We start from the raw sequence: 10,208 nt of genomic DNA, 5'->3' as shown, positions 1-10,208 counted from the left end.
CGCACCAGCTCTACGGATTGGTGTGACCGGAGGTTATATATTGAATGCTATGGATTATGAGGTAAGTTCTTATCGATACTTAACGAAGCTTATCTCAAAAGGCTGGACATCTCTAGAAAAACTGTTAGATTTAAAAATATATTCGAAATTTTAAAAAGTGAAATTTTTAAAACTACATTACCATTTTTTACTAAGACTTTTTTTTTTATATTTTTGTTCTTGGTTTATTTGAAGAGTGTTTCAAATACTATCTGCAACATCTAAACAATTGTTATTTTATTAGCTATATATAATATATATATATTTTTAACGCGTTCCGGCAAGTCAGTTAAAAAATTCATACATTCAATAACTGTATACGTATCCAAATGAAATCGAATTCATTATCAGACATGCCTAAATCTATTTTTAAATACTTCGCTGAATGTTTATACAATTTTTATGAGAATAGGAACACTATACTTTTATTAAATAGAAAATGATCGAATCGATTTATTTATTAATTTTAGGGAATTGACAAGCAGTAATTTAATCAAGGCTCTTTAATATAGGGTTGTTTATTATTGAAATGTAATTGCAGTTTACTTTTGATTTTTCTTTACGAATCGATAATGTCCTTTAGTGTTTATTTTCCTAATCTTTAGACACTCGACTTAGGATATTAAGACTTAATTTACCTCCGCGACTGCGAAGCGATGAAAGTATGTATGTACCCCCGTGGCAAGTTCTTCAATTAAGGCCCCCTTCTTCAGCAGCAACATAATCTCCATCTCCATCTCCCAATTCCGCTGCACTGCATCTGCTGCCGTGGGGCGATTACGCACGACGTCTGGCCCAAGAGCGGACCCCATGAGTACGGATCCGTGCCACCCAAATGGTCAAGTGACCGGTGGACTATGGCGCGAACGGACGCGATCGGTAATCGAATTAGGTAAACAAACACTCCATGAGGCGGGCGTACGTTGATAATGTGTGCATAAGCAAATAGGAGACGGGATTGGGATTGGGATTGGGACTCTGCGCTGGACGGATCGGATGGACTGCGATGGATGGGGGGATCTCGAGGAGCGGGTTGCGATTGCGGCGGCGATGACGGGCGGAAAAAAACCTAAATGAAATTTCATTTAGGTGGTCGCCAACGGCTGCGGACCATCTGCTTGTGTGAATGCTTGATTGTTGAAGTGCCACTCGATGGGGCGAGGGCGCACGCTACTCGCGGGGATTACACTGGCCGAAATTGGGATCAAATGGTTACGAAGTATGTATATATCACATACAACTCTATTCCATAGAGTCCATTGGTTCAACTCTTTATATCTGAAATATCTCAGTGCTGTAAAGTTTCTTTGGTTGCGATTAGTGCAGCTAATTTCTGAGCAATATTGGTCACCGGTTTACGTAATTTCTCTCCGTGCAGCGATCGGTATCCAGATATTATTTACTTAGTAAATTATTCCTGTTCGATTGTTTGCGTTTGCTCTGGATCTCTGGCATGAGGGCACTCGAACGTCATCGTCAGCAGCGTTTCATTCATGATTCGCCTTTCACAAATCGAAGGAACATATATGCACGACTGTTCGGGGCATTGTGCACTTTGCATTCGAACAGACAAATAAATACAAAGGCAGTTCTGATCAGCTTAGTGAGACATCTCATTATCGCCAGGTGATTCTGCTGAACCATACCGTTTCGCATCCAGATTTCTGCACTTCCTCCTCTTTCCGCCCGTTCCCATCCCATCCGATTTCATCCCATCCCATTCCATTGGGGAATCATTTCAGGTAATTGCTTTTTAACTCGACTCTCAGCTTTCATCTTTCAGCTTCCAATTCGAATCCTGCAGCGCCGGGAGCCACTCAATCCGTGGGCTTTGATGCAATTTGGCTTCTGTGCAGGCCACTCTGCCACTTGGTGGAGCCCGTTTCTGCCCCGTTCTGTTCTGAGAGCTGTGATCTGTGTGGCTCCCCGATCACGCCATGTGTAGTTTAGTTGCAGTTTCGATTCACATCGGATTGCCTTGCCCAGGCAGCACATCAATCATCCATCACGCACCAAAGGCCGGGAGACAACGACCCAAACTGGCAGTGCAAACCTGAATGGCAAACGGCCCATGCCACGCATGCGATTTATATGTGTCCAAGGTTCTCTCTGGATCGCAATGGATGCAATATGGCCACTTCGCTGCACATTTGACTGGATTAAAATTCCTTTCAAATGGCTATATGCTACTAAGCTCTTTTAAATTGCAGGCATTTTAGTTATTGTTATTTAGCGATCATTTTGATTGGTGTCCATTATGTTATCTCTCAACGAAATAACGATTTAGTTTGTTTAAACAGGACTTCACAGGCTTAAATCTTCTTTTAATAAGTTAATGTTTAAGAATCGAGTTTTAATTGCAATTGGTCAGTTTAAAAGCGGAAAAGTAGTAATGAAGTCCAATAAAAAGGAAGCAATTTAATGCTCTTTTGTTTTATTATATTGCTAGGTACTTATGTATGTATGTTTAATGTTGATCTTTCTGTACTTACTTTTTGTTACTTTTTCCCTAAAGGTATTATTTACCAATTATCTGTATATATTTTTTTTGTTTTTCTCTAGGCTAGAGTCAAATAAAAAACAAAACAAACATACCATACTGCCATTTTATTGATATAATATTGCAGCTATTTTTATAATTTCATAATAAAATTTTTATCATTATTATTTATTTTAGAAGTTAAAAAAAGGAATTATATAAAACTTTTGTTTTATTTAAGCCAAATCCCAAACTTCTCAATCTTTACCCTTAATTTTTAGAGATTGTATGTATGTACGAACGTTTGTAAATGTAGCTCATTTGTACATAGATCGATATGATAATCAAGAGTTGGTATTTGAAAGTGCCTACTTATTGGGGCCATGGCCTCTTGGCTTAAAGTAACGATAAATTGAATGCATTACTCAACAGTGAACACTAAGAACTAAATGTTCCTAAATGGTACAATTTAAGCTGTACGGAGAATTCAATCAATTAGAATATTACATTAGGCGAGAAATGCACCTAAAGGTTGACTTCTAACGCGCTGTAGTATCCCAAGAACATTTGTAGTTACAATTAAAGGGTTCCCCAACTCCTCCTCCTCTTCTTACTCTGGTTCTTCTTCTTGCCACTTCCCCAACTCGTTCGCTCTCTCTCACACTCACTGCTCTTCATTTGCCTGCTTCTTCTTCTTCTTGCCACTGTTTATACTCAGCACTTTTTACCAACAACGAGTTTATAATTGTTTGATTTGTGTGCGCGCTTAGTGTGCATATGGTTGTCCCGCTCTCTCGCAGAAGAGCGAGAGAGCAAGAGTTTGCCTCAACGGGCGCCATTATGAAAGTACGGTACTCGCAAACCGGTTGGCGTTTCGAGAAGCACTCAAAAGCGGAGTGAAATGGTTCGAGTGGAGCGGAGTGACCCGGGTGACCAGGTGAAATTCAAGCGCTCATTGTGCTGAGAGCAGCTTTCGCGTGAACAACGTTTCAACGGAGCGCAGCGTTCGCAAGAAATTCGATAAAAAGAAATTCTACAATAAAAAGAAGAGCAAGAGACACGCAGGAGCGTTTTCTAACTGTTTCTGTCGGGATCGACTGTCGTGCATTTGTCACTGTGTGTGGTGTATCTGTGTGCGTGTGTATGCAAGTGTGTGAGTGAGCAGCACGCTATGAATCCAATTGACCGCATTGCGTTTCCATTTCCGTTTCCGGTTGCATTCGCTATAATCGATACCGCTGCCTTGGATGCGCGACACTAGTGACTGTGATTGTGTTTTACCCAAATAAAATTAATAAAAAAACAAATCTAAAATAACAATAAATAATAAAGAGAATTGGAAAGAGCGATTCTTAGACATGTTGATTGAGCCGACTTTAAACCGTGACCTTGGCTCGCTTACTGTCGCTAATTCTGGCCTCTCGGCCGCGCACTGGAAAATGGAGCCCCATCCCCAACGCATCACATCGCTGGCCCCTCACGCTTCCAGTGGTAAGTGCCCCAAAGTGCACAGGTGAAAACATGCCGACGGCAAAGCCAGGCTTAGGGATTTTATAAAAATATACACAAATTTTCAAAAAAGAAATCCGAAACTGGGTCAAAGGTGTAATATGTCATTCGATAGCAAATCAGGAATGTTCGAATTTTAATTTAAACAAACTAGTTCTTTCGCAATAAAACCTAAAATCTATTATTGAAATTATATAGAACTTATAACTAATCATCGTTTAAATTAGTGCGTTGAAAAGGTGTTCCAGTTAATATAGTCAATAAAATACCAAGCTGGTTCAAATGTGTACAATGTAATTGTTTAGCAGATTAATTAACTTTGAATGTAGTTAGTGTAAAGATTTCAGGATAAAACATACAATTTTGTATTTAAATGAAGCACAGTTAATGCTAATGAGCTAAAAGGCGTTGTATATGGTACATAAATTATGTAATTCATAATAGCGGAAATTACAAATTAAGCATACTAATTTTAATAGGCCTTTCTTAATTTGTTAAAAACGAGATAAAATAAGTTTAAACAATGTTGTTCGTTTATAGGAAACCCTTTAAAATTTGTTAAGTTCGTACTTAGTATGTTCATAATTAAATCTTCAGTTAAAACAAACACAAATCGTTACGCATGTCACATTACCAAGTGCGTGGCTCATTTGGCAGTCCCATTATTTCCTGGCTTTTCACCTTCCAATAGACCGAAATAAACAAAACTGGTTCTCATTTGATGGGCGGCACAATTGATTATGGGCCCATATACATATATATTCAGTTAGGCACGACTGGAGGTGCGCGTATTTTTTTAAAAATATTTACTCGACAAACAACAAAAGTGAAACGCGCATTTAAAACGCTAATTGACAATTTGAGCGACGAGTTGCCCAAGCCGAATGATATATGTAGGTTTTTTTTAAGCGATGGCAAATATAATATTCTGTCGAATTAACGTAATACACAGTTGTTTTTCTACTTGTTTTTTGCTTTCTTTTTGTACCCAGCTGAGTACATATTTTAATTTTCGCCTTTTGTACTAAGAGATCATTGTCGTTTCAATTAGCTTGATAAATCTGCTCGTGCCTGGAAGATTCGATTGCGTGTCGCCACCATTTTGGCCATTCGATCGGCTTAGACATTTGCTGGGGCAATAGAAACGCTAATATACTCGTAGGACCCATCAGTCATTTCGGTTCGGTCAACACAATTAACGCTTAATTTATCATAATTAACCATTGTGGCCGCGACAGCTAAAGCCACAATAAAATAACAATACCCAATTATCATTCAATTGCAGTAGCGGCGGCATCCGTGGCAGCAGCAGCAGCAGCAGCGGCGGCAGCGGCAGCAGCGGCGGCCGGAGCGGGATCGGGATCGGTATCCGGCGGCGGAGGGGCCACATCCACATCACCCACATCTGTGCAAATACCAGCGGGCTTTGGCGGCGGCGGCTCCACTGGCGGCATTCCGCCCGGTGCAGGTGGACCCACGGGGAGCACGTTAAACACCCTGATGTCACAGCATCGCCTCCTGGAATTCTCACGTTTCGGTGGTCTGCGTGGCTATGACATTGCCCAGCACATGCTAACCCAGCAGGGAGCTGTCTCCAAGTTGCTAGGTGAGTTGTGAGCCCTCGAAAGGGACGATCCCTCAGTTCGTTCCCTCATCAGATAACTAATGGGTACTTTGTTTTCGATTTGTTTGCTAATTTTTATGATAAACATGTTATTATCCTGCGAGTTGCCCCTTCCATTCCTACATGGCGTATCCCTCGTGTGCGCAGCCGTGTAATTTGGCCACTTAAAATTGCATAAACTCCTGACTGGCGGTGGCCAAAACGCGGCTGGCTCATTAATCAAAATGCGGCTTATTCACGAGCCGGTACTCCTTAGTGGTAGTAGTAGTGGTGGTGGTTGGTGCGTGCTGTCTTGCACTGCAAGAAAAAAATGGTTTAACTCAAAATAAGGAACAGGACTTCATATATGTGATCATATTTATTCCATGTTTAGAGTTTTTTAAGTCTTTTAAACTCTTTTAAAGTAACTACTTTCCACTGAAACCACTATATTTTAAATTTTCCAACTCTTGATCAGCTCTGTTTTCTACCAGTGTATTTACCAGGGCATGTATTGTATTCCCATTCATATTTTCCGTACATCACATGTTGATGAAACGAGCAGATAAAGATATTATCAACCAGGGATAATCCTTGCTGCCAGCCAAAAACAGATGGATTGCCAAAACCAGGCTGGCAGAGTCATAAATCCATTGTCTCATAATTTAACTGGGATTGTGCTCTGATTCTTGCAGGCTCGCTCCGACCACCGGGCTTAATTGGTGGCTCAAAGCCCAAGGTGGCCACGCCGACGGTCGTCTCCAAGATCGAGCAGTACAAGCGCGAGAATCCGACGATCTTCGCCTGGGAGATACGAGAACGCCTGATCTCGGAGGGTGAGTGTTCCACATAATTGCAGCTAATCCGCGGACGCAGATTGAACGCTGATTGATCGGCGGTCGCTTTTAGCTTTTGATCTCGATCTTCGACTGCTCGGTAATTGCGTAATCCCGCCTTGCAGGTGTCTGCACCAATGCCACCGCTCCATCGGTGAGCAGCATCAATCGCATCCTGCGCAATCGAGCCGCCGAGCGGGTGGCCACCGAGTTTGCTCGCACCGCCGCCTATGGCCTGTACCCGCCACCCCCTCATCCGTACGGTAGCTTCACCTGGCATCCGGCCGGCAATGTGCCCGGCGGCCAGGGAGTACCACCACCGCCGCCTCCATCCGCCCTGTGGTCCGTCGCCGCTCCCACGCTCGCCAATCTGCCTCCGAGTGCAGCGAGCGCTGTGCCCGTCTCCACTTGTGGCTCCCTCAGTTCGGCGCACTTGATGGCTGGCGGAGCAGGTGGCACACCCACCAATCGAGCTATCTCTCCTGGCTCTGGCAGCCACGATACCTTGGAATCAGCGGATGAGAACCGGCACATTGACTCCGATTATCTGGATGACGATGATGAGCCCAAGTTCAGGCGGAATCGGACCACCTTCAGTCCGGAGCAGTTGGAGGAGCTGGAGAAGGAGTTCGACAAGAGTCATTATCCTTGTGTGAGCACCAGGGAGCGGCTGTCCAGTCGCACCAGCTTGAGCGAGGCAAGAGTTCAGGTGAGTCAGAGGAAAAATAGATTCTAAATAGTAACGAAGGCTTCTGACTCAATCTCAATTACTGCCCAAAACTTTTCATAAAACATTATTAAAAGTGGTTAATAAAGTAGTTACATAGTATTTGATTTTTTTATATCTTTCAAAGCCAATTAATCAATACCTCAAATAACTAATCAGTATTAAATATCATTTATTTCTACCCTTTCCAGGTGTGGTTCTCCAATCGCCGGGCTAAATGGCGTCGCCACCAACGCATGAATCTCCTGAAGCGTCAGCGCTCCAGTCCCGCCAATCCGCTGCACTCGCAGCAGTCGAACGATGCGCCGGCCAGTTCGCCCACGCCCAGTAACCACAGCAGTGCCTCCACCTCCGCTCCAGTGGCTCCCGTGCCGCCACCTCAGCAGCCGTTGCCCCTGTGCGGTGACCACTCGCCGCAGGGTCCGCCGCCTTCGGTGCTGTTGCACCCACTGCATGGTCCTCCAGGCGGCCACCATCATCATCATTCTCTGCACCTGCCCACGCATCCAGCTGCCCTCCAGCTGCTCAGCCACTACCACCAGCAGCAGCAGCAGCAGCAGCATCAGCAGCAGCAGCAACATCATCAACAACAGCAACTCTCACCCAGTGGATGCAATCCGGCGGCGAGTCACCTCTCCATGGGCGGGGAGCGTAGTGCCTTCAGGAGTCTGGTTAGCTCACCCTCGGCGGCTGCCTTCCTGGGATTGGCCAGGCAATATGCAGTGGCCGCATCACTAACGGTCGCCGAGGAGCAGCGCTCCAGATTACACTACTCCGCGGGCGGTTTGGGCAGCGGTGGTGAGGGCACAGGACCCAATACCAACACCAGCGGCACCACTCAATCTGGCGGCTCAACCATGACGGTGGACAACTCGTCATCGGATTCGGATGAGGAGATCAACGTGCACGACGATTCCGATGGTGAAATTGAGTCGTCGGCGGCAACGGCGGCAAAGGTGGCCCGCCTGTCATCCTCCGATGCGCCGGCCACGTTGCAATTCCTAAAGCATGACCGCTAGATGGACGACATGGGCGACAAGGGCCACCTGGTCTAGATGGGCGGCGGCAAAGTCTAATTGAAAACCTGAGTTGTGCGCGCCTCTGTGATTGACAGTGGCAACAAAAACAAAAGCAGCAGCAGCAACAGCAACTACTGATGCAATTGCAATTGCATTTGAAATGCAGCTTGGTGGACTGAAATACGAGAAGCGACTACACACACAGTGGGCAAACAAATCGAAAAACCAAAGTTAAAATGCTGCTCACCTACTTGGCTGCGGTTCGGGGTCGCTAGAAAAATAGAAATAAACAAAAAAAATAGAAAAAAGTAAACAGAAAAATGTAGCAGACAACAGCAGCAACAACATAATGGGCGGCTTAAGATTAGCAGAAATTGTAACTAATACCCGATACGAACACGCTTGTCCCACTTGAAATGCACATGCCCATTGTATACCCTATAGTTATGCATAATTATACTACAATACTTGTTCATTCGCCGGCTGCCGACTTACCTCATCACCATTTAAGGCTATAGCATATGCAATATCTAACTATATGTAACTTTAAACTTTAAAATAGTCCTAAGCCAAATCTATTTATGAATGCGTGTTGTTTAAGCATTTGATTCATGAGTTGGTTGCGTTTGAACTGATATTTAGTGCGTAGACTAAGTGTTTTTGGCTCAAATCAAAAAAAGATAAATGGTCAACCGCAGAGTGAGAAACCAATAAAAAGTGCAAGAAATAATCAAGAATCGCTTACTTTCTTTCGGCAATAAACAAATAAGAATATAACCAGGAAATCGGTTTGTATAGCCTCGCTTTGGTTTGACAACAAATACAATTTATACGTTCGATTTCACGCATAATTATCCATTCAAACACACTGGGCAACACAAAAACACACAAAACGCGGCCGAGGAGCATAAATAAGCATTTAACACTCGAAAGCTTCTTAAAACGTTATTAAATATTAATACAATCAATATTCATTGTGTGACCACCGAACGAAGACAGTACAAAAAGCCAAACGAAATCGAAATCAAAAAGAAAAAAAAGAAGAAAAAAATCCAAAATACGCGCATAGAAAACGCTTAAATTTCGAACGTAATGGCCAATATGTCCAAATCTGGCTGATAACATCAACATTTTAATTATAACCAAATGAAGCCGCGCGCACAAACACAGTGGGGACAGACTAAACGCGACGAGGAGATGAGAATGGATGGTATGGTTTGGTATCATATGGTGTCGTATGGGGACCGATTAAAAATGCCGAGCCAACTAAGCACATAAATCAATGTAAATTATGGTGTTAACAAAAGGCGAGCTTGCAGGCTTGGATTGGATCCGATCCGATCGGATGGGATGGGTTGGAATGGGTTGGGATCGGTTTGGATCGTTGACTTTTGTAGGTTGGTAAACCGGGTGGATGCGCGTCTTTATTTCTGGCCTGGCCGAGATTTAAATGAGCTCCTCGCATCTGATAAGCGAAAGAGCGTGGAGCACCAATTCGTGTCGATACTTACAGCTCCGAACGGAATCGGGATCGGGATTGGAAGTTGTGGGTTTGCGGGTATTGGGGGATTTGAGAATGGTCATCGGGTGTCCACAAATTCAATTTGCTTGGGCTTTTATGAGCAAATGGCCCAGCCCCATCTCCATCGTCATACCAATCGACTTATTCTAATTTAGTGCGGAGCTCTGCTCGTGAGCATTCCTTTAATAAATTTAAATCACCTTCTATTGAAAATATTTTCACCTCAGGCCCATAAATTATACATTATACGATATTTATACAGTCCGCGCCACGTCTCTGCCTGTATATATGTATATATATTTTCGGCTTTTATTTGCCTTTTGGGTTCGCGCTCATTCAGTGATTTCGTTTAGTGTACTTAACTTTGATTTGACGGCCTGGGGATTCCATCAGCGTGGTTTTCGGCTGCAAGGGATTCGCAGGAGGATGCCTTGGTTTGATGGACCTGGGCAAAGTGGCGCTCTCATGAGCGCC

General features: G+C 43.7%; 2 protein-coding genes across 2 annotated transcripts; both read left to right on the top strand.

The window, feature by feature from the left end:
* The first annotated feature begins 1,830 nt into the window (after positions 1-1,830).
* On the top strand, positions 1,831-2,410 carry LOC27206423. Its single transcript, XM_016174488.3, is given in 2 exon segments — positions 1,831-2,073; positions 2,076-2,410. Coding segments are annotated over 2 exon segments (264 nt in total). The 5' UTR covers positions 1,831-1,976; the 3' UTR covers positions 2,243-2,410.
* A 1,029-nt stretch (positions 2,411-3,439) lies between these two features.
* Positions 3,440-8,949, top strand: LOC6737822 (paired box protein Pax-6). The gene is made up of 5 exons (XM_016169678.3): positions 3,440-4,009; positions 5,313-5,633; positions 6,326-6,466; positions 6,592-7,175; positions 7,385-8,949. The coding sequence occupies exons 1-5, from the start codon at positions 3,877-3,879 to the stop codon at positions 8,210-8,212; spliced, it is 2,007 nt and encodes a 668-aa protein (XP_016031601.1). The 5' UTR covers positions 3,440-3,876; the 3' UTR covers positions 8,213-8,949.
* The last annotated feature ends 1,259 nt before the right edge of the window (positions 8,950-10,208 follow it).

This window comes from Drosophila simulans, chromosome 3L (assembly GCF_016746395.2).
Source record: "Drosophila simulans strain w501 chromosome 3L, Prin_Dsim_3.1, whole genome shotgun sequence".
Lineage (NCBI taxonomy): Eukaryota > Metazoa > Arthropoda > Insecta > Diptera > Drosophilidae > Drosophila > Drosophila simulans.
The sequence above is the reverse complement of the archived record's forward strand: the minus strand, read 5'-3'. Positions and strand labels throughout refer to the sequence as shown.

Coding starts and splice junctions, on each gene's coding strand:
- LOC6737822 (XM_016169678.3), top strand. CDS start 3,877: ATGTTGATTGAGCCGACTTTAAACCGTGACCTTGGCTCGCTTACTGTC. Junction 4,010..5,312: donor GGCCCCTCACGCTTCCAGTG/GTAAGTGCCCCA, acceptor ATTCAATTGCAG/TAGCGGCGGCATCCGTGGCA. Junction 5,634..6,325: donor AGCTGTCTCCAAGTTGCTAG/GTGAGTTGTGAG, acceptor TGATTCTTGCAG/GCTCGCTCCGACCACCGGGC.